Source organism: Ictalurus furcatus, chromosome 11 (genome assembly GCF_023375685.1).
Source record: "Ictalurus furcatus strain D&B chromosome 11, Billie_1.0, whole genome shotgun sequence".
Taxonomy (NCBI): Eukaryota; Metazoa; Chordata; class Actinopteri; order Siluriformes; family Ictaluridae; genus Ictalurus; species Ictalurus furcatus.
Genome location: NC_071265.1, coordinates 10,163,243 through 10,179,647, shown reverse-complemented (window position 1 = coordinate 10,179,647; position 16,405 = coordinate 10,163,243). Strand labels below are relative to the sequence as shown.

The 16,405-nt window shown below is 40.9% G+C and overlaps 1 protein-coding gene across 19 annotated transcripts in view; it reads left to right on the top strand.

The window, feature by feature from the left end:
- Nucleotides 1-16,405, top strand: part of dlg1a (discs large MAGUK scaffold protein 1a) — a 154,139-nt gene that overhangs the window by 72,174 nt on the left and 65,560 nt on the right. For 13 of the 19 annotated variants that reach the window (XR_008387125.1, XR_008387126.1, XR_008387124.1 and 10 more), the window contains 2 exons: nt 656-823; nt 4,135-4,242. Coding sequence is in view for 16 of the 19 variants with exons in the window: in XM_053636760.1 (XP_053492735.1) it covers nt 656-823; nt 4,135-4,242 (276 nt within the window). In the remaining 3 variants the exon portion in view is untranslated. Of the gene's footprint in view, nt 1-655; nt 824-4,134; nt 4,243-13,407; nt 15,043-16,405 lie in introns of those variants that run through there. The other 6 variants (XM_053636767.1, XM_053636766.1, XM_053636770.1 and 3 more) reach the window with 2 other exon arrangements.

Sequence of the window (16,405 nt, the reverse complement as noted above, 5' to 3'; positions counted from 1 at the left end):
TTTAAAATACATTCATAAAATACATTCAAGTGCATTCATTTAACCCTATAATTTGCCTTGCAGCTGACACCATGTCAGAGCCACGCTGTTATAGAAAATTAATCAACACCTTCTGACCATTCAGAATAAAGAATTTAACAGTGCTGTAGTATAATTGAACAGAACACAGGTCAACAAGACCAGAAAGTAAGAGCAACAATGTTCAGGTCTTACTCCAATGTTTTGTTGCTCCTTGATGTCAGAGTGAAGCATGTGTACTATGAAGCGTTTAGCAGCGTGCTGTGTATACACCTGGGCTCCCTGCTAACAAAGCCAATCAGGTCAGGCTGCAGGCGCAGCATGGAGCAAACTGTTCTGTTTGATCTGATGACATTCATCTGTGTGTTTCGCAAAAGCTTGCTGTGTGAGACTTTGATCCTTACTTCACAGTCGCCTGCAAGATGGAGATTAGTGTTGTGTTTTGCAATTTCCATGTCTTCATTAGACCGCTAGTTTATTTTGTAGTTTTATTTTCACTTTCTGAATATTGAGGGTTAATTAGAGGTATTTTGAATAGCAGAACTATGTACAGAATGAATATACTCCTACTGTACAGTTTATAACACTCCAACTAAATGTAACTGAATGGGATTTTTTTGTGTGTCTTCTTTGTCAGAAATACAGATATCAAGATGAGGACACCAACTCTCCTCCAGAACACGGCTCAACTCGCCTGCCCGGAGACGTTCAGCCTCCCGAGCTGGTCCAGGTGTCGGAGAAAAACATCTCCCAGATCGAGAATGTCCATGGCTTTGTCTCTCATTCACACATCTCCCCTATGAAGGTAGCAGTCTTTTGACTTCCTCTTTGTACTCCTTTTCTGTCCCATTTCCTAAATCATTCAAGCAAGTCCGTGTCTCATCCCAAACATGCGTAAACACTGTGTGACCAATTCCTTTACAGTGTTGCACCCATTACAGCAGTTTTTATTTTCCACATATCTTCCCATTCTAATGTATTACAATGCTTATTGTATTACATTTTCACATGGCCTTTTTCCAATCTACAGCTGTGCAGTTTCGCTGATCCTGTGCACAGTATAGTTTCAAATTTTGGTCTTGGCTGATAGGATTGTAGCCCGATGTGGTCTTCTGCTGTTCTAGCCCATTTAACTCAAGGTTTGGTGTGTTTTGACTCATCTGAGATGCTTTTCTGCTTACGACTGTTGTAAATAGAGGTTGACATATTTTACCGATACCAATAACTAAGTTGGGCGGTACCTGCCGATAACCAATTAATCAACCGGTGGTTTTTAAAGTTGATACTGAATGAAAACATAACACTCAAAGTAAAATATTGCTGAACTTTAGTGCAACTGTATTAACTGTACCATGAAAATGTACATTACTTTTTAAAAATGGAATAAATATATCAATATGTATATATATTACCTATTAAGAAATATTAAAGCAAATAAAAATATATACAAAGCAAAAAGTAGCACTGCAAATAAATAAAAATGGAGACATCCAAAATGATCAAAAAACACTTCAAATAACACAACAAAATTTGTCAGAGATAGTTTTTATTTCGTCTCTAGAGGCCGCTCTCGTACTGTATAATGACAGAGGACCCTTCTCAGCCGCTCCAGCTACGGACGCAACCGGAAAAAACTATCTGTGTGGATTTTTGCAGATAACCGATAGTTCCAGCAATCAGCTATCGCTGCTGATTAATCTGCAAAACCGATCAATCGGTCGACCTCTAGTTGTAAAAAGTGGTTGAGTTTCTAGAGCCTTCCTGTCAACTCTAATATACATATACTATTTCTAAACATTAAAATATGAAGTATATAAATATACACAGAAAATGTCCATGTATTATATTTTATGTAATCTTCTGTAAAGCACATGGAACAAACTTATTCACGTTCATGTAACTGGCCAGACTTCAAGTCCACTGATTTTCCCCAGGCCTGTCCACAGAGGCCTTTAGCTATGATGAGATTGGCAGTGGTGAAATCGACTTCTGCTGATATCCCTAGTGCTCAAAGAAAGACTAACCTACCGTAATTCCATAAGCATTACACAATCCTTTCCGAGCTTACTTGGTCAAAACGTGCTTAACTGGAGACCGTGTGCACAAAGAGGGAGCCCTACTATCTTCGTGTCATCTGGAACAGGAAGTGTGCTTGTACATTTTTCCAAACCCACATGCAACAGAAATGCCAGATTGGCAGTACAAGCTTTTTAAAGGAGAGCGTTTTGGCTGAGCTCACCCTAGTGCAGCTGGATGAGTAGCCGTGCCAGGATGGGCTGAGCTGGGACCAGGCAGCCACAGATCACTGCAGCTCCATTCTCTCCCACAAAGCAGACTAAAAAGCCCTGCCTGTCACTTCTCATCAGCCTCAAGTGCACAGAGCTGGAGTTATTGTGTGCGCGCGCACACACACACACACACACACACAGGCACTGTCACTGTGAGCCTGCATTTCTCTTAAATCAGCCCATGCATTCAAGGATGGTGAGGCTGGCTGGCTGCTCGCCCAACTGATTGCTTCTCTCTACTTTTATTCTGCCCATCTTTTGTTATTGGAAACGTGAATATGAGAGAGAAATACGAATAGCTCATGCAGCAAGCGTAACATTTAAACATTTCAGCATCCCTCACTTAGAACACCAAGGTCATATGAGGGCAATGGCTACAGCAATTGAGATGGTGATTCAAATTGATTTGTTGTCAGATCGAACTGATGAGGCGATGACAGGTCAGGCTTTTACTTTAGCAAATATGATAGATGTCTTACTCCACCTTGTGGCTGATGTCAGTAACTGTAGGACCTTTCACACAAAAAAATAAAGAAAAAGAACAATGCATTTAAATTAAATCTGTTATTACTTGTTTCATGTGGGTAGACTGCTGTGAAATTTCATGACTGTTCTTATCTAGAGATCACATGCTTTTGTGTGTGTGTGTGTGTGTGTTATTGAGAAGTTCATGTTAACAATGTTATACTCTGGTTTAAATCTGCTGCTTTAAACAGATTTGTCAGAGATTATCATCTTATCTGTGCACCGCTGCATGCTCCATTTAAGCCAAAGTCTGAGTGGTGATAGAATGACCAGACACATTGTGGTTTAACCCACCTACCCATGATGCACCACGGTCCCCTGGACCAGCTTCTATTTAAAGAGAACTACCTTACGGGCATTCTGCTAGATATGGACCCATTTAGTGTATCGGTAAATCTTTATCACAACCACGATTGCGTTGCGTTTTAATGTAAAAGTATCCAATGCAAAATGATCTAACGTGTTATTTTAATTAGTAATGATGTATTTCTGAGCATTCCTGCCCCTGACTGGGCTTTTACGTTTGCACTCTGTGAGTGTTTGGCTTGAATAACCAGGACAGATGGAGATGGCATCTTGTGGCACTCCAGGTTGCTCAGCTGAGCCGACCTGTGACTGGCTTATGTGCCTGTAAATGCCTGTGCATGGTGTGATACACATACATATACACACACACACACACACACTATGCAGCTCCATAAGCGTATCATGGGCGTCATCTAGTCACAAAAATGCTGTACATTGGAAATTAAACTTAATGCTGAATTAACACTCAGCATTCAGCATTTCTGCCAGCTTTGGGTATTAATGTGGACACCTCTCCATTGATCTCCATTTCTGCATATTTATAACAGATGTGTAGACATTTCATGTTTTTGTTGCATGGTCCACTAATCACTTGAGAGATCATTCACTTAGTCTATGTGCTTCAGGAACTCTTTTGACTCATTTGACACATCTCAGGGAGTTGTGTTACTTTGTTAGTCCTGTGATTCACTTATCATGATGGTTCAACTTCATGATGTGACGCATGTTTTCATAATTTCAAATTATGTCATATATAAATTTATAACATGCAGTACATCATGCATTTTGTTGCTTCTCAACTCATGTTGATTTGTGCTTTTCATGTCTCAACTCATAAAGCATTCTGGTTCTGCTGAAGCGAGCTGGGCTTTGGCTCTTATCATTCAGAGCCAGCTGTTTCAGTGTTGTATAAACTTTGGCCTCTGTTCTTTGGCTTTGTGTGTTCCTTTGATTGGGTTCTGCTGTGCATCACTGTGGCTGCATGCTTCCCCTGTAGGTAGAGTCTCTGGAGTGCGTTTTTGAGAGCCCGTCCCCAGTAGGAGGAGAGGAGGTGCCAGCCCCTGCCTTCTCCACGCTATATGCACGCAATGAGGCACTCATGCAGGTAAACACCCAGTGCTGCCGTATACAATTAGGTCCTTTTATGTTCGCCATATCATTTGAGTGGATTGTGTGATGGAAATATTGGATGGAGCTTAGAAAGGACCGATGAAGAAAATGTCAAATTTTTGTTCTGAGAAAAAGCTGTGTTGTAGTATTCATTTCAGGCACTAGATGGCAAAGATGTTACAGTGCTTGCTGGGTTTTTACAAAACGTTCTATCTTTTTCTGTTTTTAAACGATATAGCAAAACATTGTAGTTATTGGGATAGTCCAGCATCATTGTAGTTATTGGGACAGTCCAGCATCATTGTGGTTATTGGGACAGTCCAGCATCATTGTGGTTATTGGGACAGTCCAGCATCGTTGTGGTTATTTGTATAGTCCAGCATCGTTGTGGTTATTGGGACAGTCCAGCATCGTTGTGGTTATTTGTATAGTCCAGCATCGTTGTGGTTATTGGGACAGTCCAGCATCGTTGTGGTTATTTGTATAGTCCAGCATCGTTGTGGTTATTTGTATAGTCCAGCATCGTTGTGGTTTTTTGTATAGTCCAGCATCGTTGTGGTTATTGGGACAGTCCAGCATCGTTGTGGTTATTTGTATAGTCCAGCATCGTTGTGGTTATTTGTATAGTCCAGCATCGTTGTGGTTATTTGTATAGTCCAGCATCGTTGTGGTTATTGGGACAGTCCAGCATCGTTGTGGTTATTTGTATAGTCCAGCATCGTTGTGGTTATTTGTATAGTCCAGCATCGTTGTGGTTATTTGTATAGTCCAGCATCGTTGTGGTTATTGGGACAGTCCAGCATCATTGTGGTTATTATGGCAGTCCAGCGTTATTATACTTATGTTGAAATCCAACATTATTGTAGTTATTTGAACACTCCAGTATTGATATAGTTATTCGGACCATTACGCATTATTTTAGTTATTTTTGTAGTTTGGTATTATTGTAGTTATTTTTGTAGTTTTGGTATTATTGTAGTTATTTGGACAGTCCTGCATTATTGTAGTTATTTGGACAGTCCTGTATTATTGTAGTTACTTCAGATATGAACTTACAATGTGTTAAATTACAATTTGTAAAAAATAAAAAAGCAAACTGTGGTTGATCAGATTCTTTTGTACGTTTTTTTTCTCCTTCATATGCTGCATCTATTCTCAGAATGTACTGTTTGTATGTTTCACATTTCGTAAGGTGGATATTAATTTCCTGCTAAAGCATGCCTATGCTAAACATGGCTATGGATTATTAAAATAAGCAATTGTTGTGATTATATGAGAACAGTTCACTCAATATATGAGTGAACACATAAACTGAACATGCTACAGGGCCAATGTACCAGTGACCCAATGTCCATTGTATTGTATTTTATGTTTTTGTTTTACAGTTTATTACTACATTTACAGTAAAATTTCATATTGTAAAGTTTTCTGAATTAGTATTTTTATTGGTTTTCCTTATTGTTAGCATACTATCAGTATTTATATGCCAGACGTCTGATTACCGTATTTATTAAAACTCAAGGACAATTACTGCTCTTAGAGGAAAGAATGATGTTTAACATAGTCGTATTAAGCATTAGGCAAATTGCATTCCCTGGCTTACCTCATTTTCTGGCTAGCTCTCAACCAAATTAGGATATTATTTAAAGCCTAGTTTCTTAATTAAGGGATCCTGAGGGGTTCTCTCAAAATTCTGATCAGGTTTTTTTTTTTTTTTTTTTTTTTGGAGTGAATATGAAATAGAAGCTCTACTTTCTTGTTATTTACATCATATGCCTTTTGTATCACTTCCCTACCTGTTTGAATCAAGTATTTTGTCTTAAGTGCTAGTTCAATTTCAGGAGACATGAGCATACTAGTACACACACAAAGTGGACACCTGACCATCACACCCATATGTGGTTCTTCCCCAAAATGTTACCACAAGGTTGGAAGCACACAGTTGAACTAAGGGGTCGAGCCCAAACATGTTCCATGACGTTGCCCCTGTGCACTAACTGAAGTCCATGAAGACATGGTTTTCCAAGGTTGGAGTGGAAGAACTCGAGTGGCCTGCACAAAGCCCTGACCTCAACCAAAGTGCACACCTTTGGGATGATCTGGACTGCCGATCGCATACCAGGCCTCCTCACCCGACATCAGTGCCTGACCTCACTAATGCTCTTGTGGCTGAATGAGCAAATCCTCACAGCCATGCTCTAAAATCAAGTGGAAAGCCTTCCCAGAAGAGTGGAGGTTATTATAACAGCAGAGGGACACATATATGGGTGTGATTGTCAGGTGTCCACAAACCTTTGGTCATATAGTCTGTTATTTTACATGAACACTCACATGTAGCAAATAACATACACCTAGTAGCTGAACACATCGATATTTATTACTGTTCAGTGTGCACACATCTATGCTATATCCACTACTTTCCCTTTTTTTGCTACTCAGTATCTTACACTGTCTAGAATTTTCTCCACAGTGTTTTCTGTATTTGTATTTTTTTTCTTCCTGATGATATTCCTATAAAGATAAACAAAAACAAACTATAAACTTTAGAAAAATATACAGTCAAAGATTTTTTTTTTGTTTCAGAAGCTCTCTCTTTTTGCTATTGCTTTCCTGCTCTATTTCTCTTATCATGACTGAAGCACAGTCATATGTTTGGAGATAATATGGCTAGGGCTTCAGGGCACTAAGTGCATTAGTTCTGTTCAGCCATACCAACTAATGGGACCTGGAGGAGAGCTCATTTCTCCTGCACACTGTCCTGAATTCTAATCAGCTGTTCTCCAGCATAAGCTTTGGTCCAGTTTTGTGCCAGCATAAAACATCATAAAACTCTAAGAGCTTATCACTGTGTGTGGTGTCTTCTTTTGTTGGTCTTTTAACACTTCATCATAAGCGTGTTAAAGAATGATGTGATCAGACTGTTCCACTGTGTGGGTGTTTCTTCTTCACTTGCTTTGAACAGTACCAAACAAAGCATGGCCATTTCACCTCAGAGGTGGAGGTGGGGTCTCATAGACCTCAGATTGAAATAATTGGTGCTGTTAACAGTCATGTCTTCAAGTTAATGAGTGTCTCCATTAACATGGTGCTGCTGATAGTAATCTCAGGTTCAGTTGTAGGAGCCATACCCATCCTTCACAAGGCACTCATTACCAGTATTAAGCATTGGTGCTTTCAGAAACTCTGCCGCTGTATGGCTTTTATCTCATGAGCGAAGGACAAGTTGTCTCACTAGAGTGAATTGTTGTCATTAGTGCAGAGTGAGACAATTTAAATCAGCTTCATTAGTGATGTCGACCATTTATTGTACTGGCACCTGTGTCATGATAATGTCCTAACAATTTTCAGTGTACAGGTGTGACACCTCCGGAGAGTCATAACACAGTACATGTGAAATTTGAGTAGTCTTGATACTGTCTGTGTTAAGCCGGGTGCACGCTGCGATCTTTAATAGTCCTTTGCAACTGTTGGTTGTTAGACTGTAGGAACATGATCCCTGCTGTAAGCCATGTCACACTGTAGGATCTCAGTTGTCGTTAATGTCAGACTGTACGACAGTCAAAATGCGAAAAACGAATGCACGCAAGAAGACTCGTACGGAGTAGGAGAAGCCACACTGCAGGACTGTGCCTCAAATCTTCTGACAATGCCAGAATTTAATCAGAGGAAAATCAAGAAAATCAGACCCTATCTCACCGAACAGACTACACAGCTACTAGTCCAGGCTCTTGTCATCTCAAAACTGGACTACTGCAACGTACTACTCTCGGGCCTCCCAGCCAGCTCCATCAAACCCCTTCAGATGATTCAGAATACAGGAGCACGTCTCGTCTTCAACCAGCGCAAGAGAACCCATGTCACACCCCTCTTCATCTCCCTCCACTGGCTTCCTGTAACCGCCCGCATCAAATTCAAGGCCTTGATGCTCACGTACCTTGACCTGATCTGGAACAGCACCCTCCTACCTCAACTCTACTTGAGGCTTACGTTCCCTCACACAATCTGCGATCCATTAGCGACCGACACTTAGTAGTGCATACTCAGCGTGGCTCAAGGTCCCTTTCCAGAACCTTCAAACTAACTGTTCCTCAGTGGTGGAATGAACTTCCAACCTCAATCCGGACCGCAGAATTGGTCACTATTTTCAAAAAAACAGCTAAAGACCCACCTCTTCCGTGAGCACTTAACTCACCCCTAAAATGCCGACCCCATTAAAAATATAATTTTTTTAATTAAAAATAAATAAAATAATAAATAAATGGATAAAAAACTTTCCTCTGGCACTTACACCTCTTCTCTGTGCACTTTGCTTCTCTAGAACTCAATTATAAATCTTGCATGGTAGCACTACTGGTATTGTTCTCCGCTTGATATATCGCTTTGCTTGTATTTCCTCATTTGGATAAAAGCGTCTGCTAAATTAATAAATGTAAATGAAAAATTTGATCGCAACGGCCATTAATCGGCTGTCAGGGAACCTGTCAAACTAGCGATCAAAGACTGCAGATTTTGGCCTAGGATTATAGGAATCTTTAGGATTCTCAAAATTTGTCTCGGTGGCCAAAATCATACAGTGTGAACCTGGCTTTAGTGGGGCTTTCTAGGGATTTTCTTCAAGATTACTTACTGAAACACCATTTACACATTCACTCCTTCCAACACAAACCTACCCAATCACTTACTTTATCTCTCATAATTAAAAAAAAATAGTAAATCAGTAAAAAAAAAGTGGGGTATGTAAGAAAGTCTATGTCTAGCTGATAATACATTCTGTATGACTGTATTTGTGACAGCACCCGGGGAAAAAGTGTTGGAGTAATGATTTTTGGTGTTTTAATTTTTTTGACAGTTTACGTTTTAGCTTGTTTAAGCCCTGTCTCTTGATCTGATTTGTCTCAGAATTTCTTAAAAGCCTCAGGCCTCTAAATTTATTCCAGACCTCTGATTCACCCCAACATTACTTCCTGCTTCAGACTTCTCCACCTGTCTCAGACGTCTGCTGCAGACAGCTTGACCTCTTGTAGACTTTTCAGCCTGATCTATATTGCCTCACCTGCCTCTGATTTCTCCACCTGCCCCAGACTTCTAAATCTGTGGCAGAGAGCTTCACCTGTAGACTTGTCAAACATGTAGATTTCTCAGGGGCTATTTACATGAAAAGGTTTTCCGCTAAAAACAGACAACCTTTTATGTGGTTCTGCCTGTTTGTTTACATGGCAGTGGCGTTTTGGGGTTTGAAAACGCAAACTTTTGAAAACATGTTTCAAAGTGCAAGTTTTTGAAAACAATGCCATTATCGTCTCCGTCTAAACGCACAAAAACGAGAATCTGTGAAAACGATGATGTCATGCACACGTGTATAACGTGTTTAGTCTATAAGCATACGTGCGAGTACTTCAAAACAGCGCTCAAGACGTTCAAAACTACAGGACTGTGTTTGTGCTGCTAAAGATTTTGAGTTTATTGACACTTCTTCAGCAAAGTGCAGATTTACTGCATCACTATTACGACCAGCGGAGACGCATTTGTTACATACGCCACGTTATTAACCCACATCGACACCGATGCTGGGTATTCAAAACCTTATAATTATCTTTGTAATTTTCTGTTTTGGAGTAAATCTGTATCCTTTTATGGCTAATAAAATGTAGAAAGCAGACTGACTGCCAGTGTTTCACTATTTGCACAATTTTTTTTTTTTGTTACAGTTTTTTTTTCTTTTTGTTAACAGAATTCTGACCTGGAGCACAAGAAAAGCTAAAAGATCAGAAAAATCTATTTCCAGAATGAAAAAACCTTTATATTACACTAGGGACGTCTCAGCATTTATTAACCAAAAAAATAAGCCAAATCTATGCTTGACAAGTGTGAGTTTTCACAATTCCTTATGACGGTGAATAATTTTCCAAGTCGAACTATTGAGATAAAACTACTCCATATTGCCCCACCTGCCTTAGACTCCCTTACCTGACAGAGACTCACACAGTCTACATAGATCGTCCCACCTGCCCCACACTTCCCCACACTTCCTCACCTGCCCCTAGACCTCTCTACCTTCCCCACATTTTCTCACTTGCCCCAGATTCCCCCACCTGCCCCAGACTCTCCTACTCAACATAGACCTCCCTACCTTCCCCACATTTCCTCACCTGCCCTAGATTCCCCCAAATGACACAGACCTCCCCACCTGACACACTCTCCTACTCAGTACAGACTTGTCTACCTTCCCCTCATTTCCTCACCTGCCCCAGATACCCCCACCTAACACAGACCTCCCCACCTGCCCCAGACTCTCCTTCTCAATACAGACCTCTCTACCGTCCCTCATCTCCTCACCTGCCCCAGACTCTCTTACTCAACACAGACATCCCTACATTCCCCACATTTCCTCCCCTACCCCAGACTCCCCCCACCTGCCCCAAACTTCCTCACCTGCCCTAAGACTTTTCATCCTTCTCCAGATCACTGTTCTGTGATCTACACAGCACTTCATTTATCACCCCTTGTTGAAGTGTTTCCTCCCTGCCTGTGCTAGCCTGGCTCAGGATAGATGAGGACTACAGGGGAGGAGGGAGGGAGACGGTGTTTGTGAAAAATGAGCTGTGTCACTCCTGGCGAATCGGACAGACTGCGAGTCCCTAGCAGTCAGCATGCCTGTGTGTGAGCAGACAGGGAAAGACTTTTAAAGTGTTAGCGCTTCCCTTTATCTGCTTTTTGCTCCCTGAACTGTGGACTCACCCAGTTACAGCTCCTTGGGGAGAACAGTGTGGGTCAGAGCTCAGCTCCCAGAGGCTACACAGGTGACATGTTCGCCTCCATCTGGTACGCCAAAAAGATGGGCCGGCGCTTAATGAGGAGTTTCAGGAGGAGCAGGAGGCTGCAGCTGCAGTTCTTGGTGGGTAGAGTGTATCCGATTTGGGAGACTGCTTTTACAAATGCATGCCAGCGAACTCACTCTGCTCCATGTGTGTTAGCTTTGAGCTCTGCATGTAAATCACCAGGAAAGACGAGCAGGAGAGAAAATATGACACCTCAATGACAGATCTGCCCCTCACCTCTTCTTGAGTCTGAGGGAGCTGTTTATTTCTGTGAGCTGCTGTTAGCATTTTGTTTTTCAGAATCTGCATAATGTCTGTTTGTTCCTCTGTGCTGCTGCTGTATCTACTTTTTTTTTTCTTTCCTGAAATCACAAATTCAAGCAAGCATTTATGTTAGCTTAGGGCTGCTTTATAGTTGTTCTTTGTTAATTAGATCTTAGGTTGGCAGTAATATTGCAATATCTCACTAAGTTTCTCAGCTCAGTAATATAACACATTTCTTTTCGGTATTCTAGTATTATATTCATCATTGTGGTAAACCAGGTTGTTTTATAAGGAGTGAAATGTGAAATTTTGCTCATTGGGGCCTGGTTTTGCTAATAGAGCCATCAACTTTCTTGTTACTTAGGCATCTTTGTAACTGCTTAGAAAACATGTCCCCTTTATAATGCCTTAGTCATTTGTTATGCAGCACTTAGTGAGAAAAGACAAGTTTTATGAAACCTTGCTTGTCTCTTCCCTTGTGCACTGGCAGAATTTATTGACACTGAAGCTGAAAGCTTAAACTAGTAGCAGGGCCGTTCAGAAGCACTTTGTCCTCGTGTTACATTATTGATCGATTGCTCTGAACTCCATAGGTTGGAAGAAAAGGTGCAGAGGGGCTCAGGGACCATGAGTCAATAAACAATGGAGGCAGAAAGGCCATTTTTAGTGGACCTCTGGTATTTCATTTGGGTTTGTGTGTCTGAGCGTGTGAGTTTGTGTATGTGTTATGAATTGGACATGTGGATTAGCTGCAGTATAATACCAGTCTAAAATGACAGATCTCAAAAATCTTTACCGTTGGTCCAATATCCTGCCTTGATATATATCATATTATATCTTATTTATTTTGCTAGAAGAAAATGACTTGCATTTGTTACATCCTCTTCTTACACTTTCTTCTACATATGAATGCACCTAGACAAATAATAGACAAAATTTGGTCAAAAATTATGATTAATTTGTTGGACATGCTAATGAACATATGAAAGCCAATAAATTAAGTCTAAAGTATTATATTGTGCCTGAATGGATATAATACAGATCGTAAAATTCCAAGTCTATTTAACAGTAGATAATGCTACTACTACTACTAATAATAATAATAATAATGCACTCCCTAAGCAGGTTCTGATCACTGGCACCTAATCTTGATCACCTGATTCTAATTTTATGGATTTGAAGGCGTGTTAAATGTAGGGGTGTACTTACTTTTATCATGTGACTGATCTGATTTTTGTTCATTTAAATTGTGAAAATTACTACAAAATGTCAATTTTGTGTGTCATTTGATAGTATATCAACTTTATTTATAGGCACTGTTTCAAAGAGGATCAAATGTTTGCTTGTACAAATATGTCAAAAAAGCCAACCATTTCCATTATTTTTTCACATGATTCTATATATAGCCAAAAACCATCCAACCATCGTACACAGGGTTGCGGGGCACAGCCTGCACAATTGCACACACATTCACACACTACAGACAATTTGAAATTTAGACTAGGGGAGGAAACCCCGAAGCACAGGGACAACATTCACATCCGGCCTGTGAGCCTCCCCCACCCCAAACCCTGCAGGTGCGAGGCAGACGTGCTAACCACTAAGCCACCATGCCACCCCCCACTATCCATACACCAAATAATAAATAAGTGCAAAGGAAAACACATAAAGGATTAAAATGATAGATAAAAATATAGAAGTGTATTGCACAACTGCATGCATTTTGCATTATAAGGCTGTTAGAAAAACACAGAACATTTTTAAATGAATAAACATGCAACTATTTTTTTCTTTTCTAGCATTAATGCACATGCACGATTATCAAGCCATCTTTGTGGTTTATTTTAGCACCACAAACAATCTCAAATTTTAAAAATCACATGTTTTTATTGTGTATGTATAGAGTTCATTTTAATTGCATTCAGCATTTAAAAAATAATGAGCATTAAAAAAAAATTGCTGCATACCATAGAATCATATCACCTCCTAACATTAGCATAGGATGTAAAGTATGCTTCACATGTTGGTACATGGTTTGCCAAATATGTAAACCATGACATGATGCATTTTTTTTTATGGCACCAATTGAACATGTATCTTTTTAAATAGCTAATTGTAGCTTGCTAGGTAGCAGTAATTTGTTCTTTTTGTTTGTTTGTTTCTGAACCTATGTAGATTGAGCAGAAAGGAATGCATAAGCTCTGTGGGCTTGCCTGCTTTATTTGATGTGAAAACTGTTGCCATGGTTTTGGTCCTGGGGGAATAGCAGCACAAGCTGTGACAATGCCTGTTACCTCATTTGACACCTGTGGCACACCTTGGACAGTGTCTGCCGGCACACAGCTGTCTTCATCAGTCTCCGATGCAGAGGATTGCTGTGCTGTGAATCCACGGGCGTTCCACTCGTATTAACAGAAGCATGTGGTTATTTTTGAATTTGCTTTCTCGTTTTTTTTCCCCCCCCGCCTGTGAAAGCACAGCCTTTTGTCTCCCACTCACTGAATCGCGTGTGCGCACGGTAGATAGAGAGAGACTGCAGTGTGAAAACTGATCTAAATCGCAAGGAGCGAGCAGGCATCTGCCGAATCTGGAGTGCACAGTCTCATCTTGGATTTACCTTTTTGGCTGGAGCTTACTTGCTTGTTAACCTGACATGTTTTTTTTACGCATCTCTTTCATTTGGAGTCGTGAGTATGTTCATTAGCATGAAGTTTGGTATGTATAATTCACATTAACTATGGATGAGGCTATTAGCTTGAAGTGATCTGGCTTGGGTGTTTCTGATGAGCTACTGTAGAACTGCACTCCTCTCAGCCTAGCCATGTCTTGGACGTGGAAGACACAATGCCTATATTTCTTTCTTACTTATTCTGCACGGCACCACCCTGAATGCTACCATTCATATTTAATGTGCCCACTAAGGCTGTCTGTTGCTGTTAAGAATGTGCTGTGATTGATAACTGGGCCTGGACAATCTACTATCCCGAGTCCATTTAGATTATGAATCCCTGGAGGCGTTTGTGGGCTTTCGCCTGCAACACATGCCTGATATTTGAACCCATTTCCTGCCTCTTAGAGCTCTTAGAGTTTTTCTCATATGCCGAGAGCTTCATGTTCCCTCATTGATCCTCTCTTAGGTCTCCACTAGTCTGGAGCCAGAGCCTAGAGTGGTGCGTGCTACTCGTGGGCAGTGCCATCACACTCCTACATCCACCTTGCTTCCCACTTTTCTCAGCAGCATTAAGCTGTTGGATGCTTGACCTGTCGTTCGATTAGGACCAAAATCTGCACTCGGATGGATTTCGGAGCGTTGGACTCTTGTTGGGGTTTTGCTTGTATGTTTTGGCTTTGTGGAATTCAGGAGGGGATGCTGTAACTTTACCCAGATGCTCTCTCCCTCCCCCTCTCTTGCTCTCGCTCCTCATTTTCCGTGGAGCCTCGTCGCTTGACAGCTGTTGGAGTTTCTTTCCAGCTGTGAAGGATCCAAAGTTGCGATGAACTACATATTCGGTAACAGCACACTGTACCCACGGGGAGGCCGGGCCAACACTGGCACAAGTCACAGTGCCCCAGGGCAGAAACAGAGGCATTGGGCCAAGCGCAGCTCCAGTGAAGAGCTGCCCTCATCATCATCATCTCGCTGGCAGCAGCTGCTCACCTTCTTCACACGCCGTAATGCCTTCAGCGACTGCATCACAGCCGGGGCTGGACAGGTAAACTCCTCTATGCCTACGACCTGTTGCAGAGATGCATATTCTTCAGCAGGGCGTGTAGGGACGTTTATGATGAGCACTTCAGGTTGACGTAAACTTTTTTTTTAATGCACTTGTCTGAGATGATTAACATTTCTCCTTTTTTTCAACTGTATTTAACTTAATATATAATAATCTGACATATAACGTGTATATTTTATAATAATATGATATATATTATATAATAAACTTACCAATGAGTAATCAACAATATATGTTCACAAGGGTCCCAATATCTTGGATCTATGGATCTTTTTCTTCTAGTCTAACACTATACTCTGTCTGTAAAGATCTTTTATTGTTGTTTTTTTTAAAAAAATGTTTTTAAATGAAAGTTCACCTTCATTTCATGATTGCGTCTTTCTTTATGTCACTTCATTCACGATCATGTCGTGAGCTCTCTGAATGTGAATTGTGTCGTCTATATGGTCACCATAAATCAGTGTTTGCCTAATGAGATTGGAAGGGCTTCAGTGTTTCATGAGCACTCAGAAGTCCTTCGCAATGGAAGACACAGTGAACAATCACACCGGCCTGTGGCTGTTTCCCATTGGGGCTAAAGCACTTAGTGGGAGTGTGAGTGATGGCCCTATATCTGGCATAAGATTTAATTATAGGACATCGTTAAGAGGCTGGAGTCGTGCCCCCTGCTCCTCCTTTGTGACCTTGGTGTCCAGCATATGGGCACAGAAGGGCCAGTGAATGGAGCAGCTTCAAATGGGCTGCACGACCTGCACTCTTATTGTGCCCATTAAAGCCTGAATGCTGGTTAATAGGGTCATGACCTGAAACGAAAGCTGAATGGACCATGCAACAAAAGGGTTTCCAGTCTACCTCTTTATTCACCCCCTCGACTCCGTTACCACAACACTATAACTTCATCTCTTTTTCATGACCCCTTTTCAAAAGGCAAAAGCACCAAGAACGTCAAGGAACGTTTATTCACTTATCTTCATAGTGCACTGTACGACACCGATAAGAGCGAAAAGAGCTTTGACTGGTCAAACTGAGATAAAAGTTTACCCTTCCTTTTTGTTTAATGATATAAAATAACTTGGTACACGCGAAGGAATAAGAGGCCCCTGGGAATGACACTGAAGAGATTTTGGCAGTATGTTAAGCAACTGTTTGCATGACACAACTTTTGATTGCATTTTAAAAAGATTGCTTACACCTTAATAGCGCAGTTTCCATCAAAACAACGACAGTAATGGATATACTGATTTTAATAAGCATATTGGGTAAATAAGGAATAAAACACGACAGGGGATTTGTTGTATAAAATAATCAATGAAGGGGGACGTGATGCAGTCTTGCACCAAGC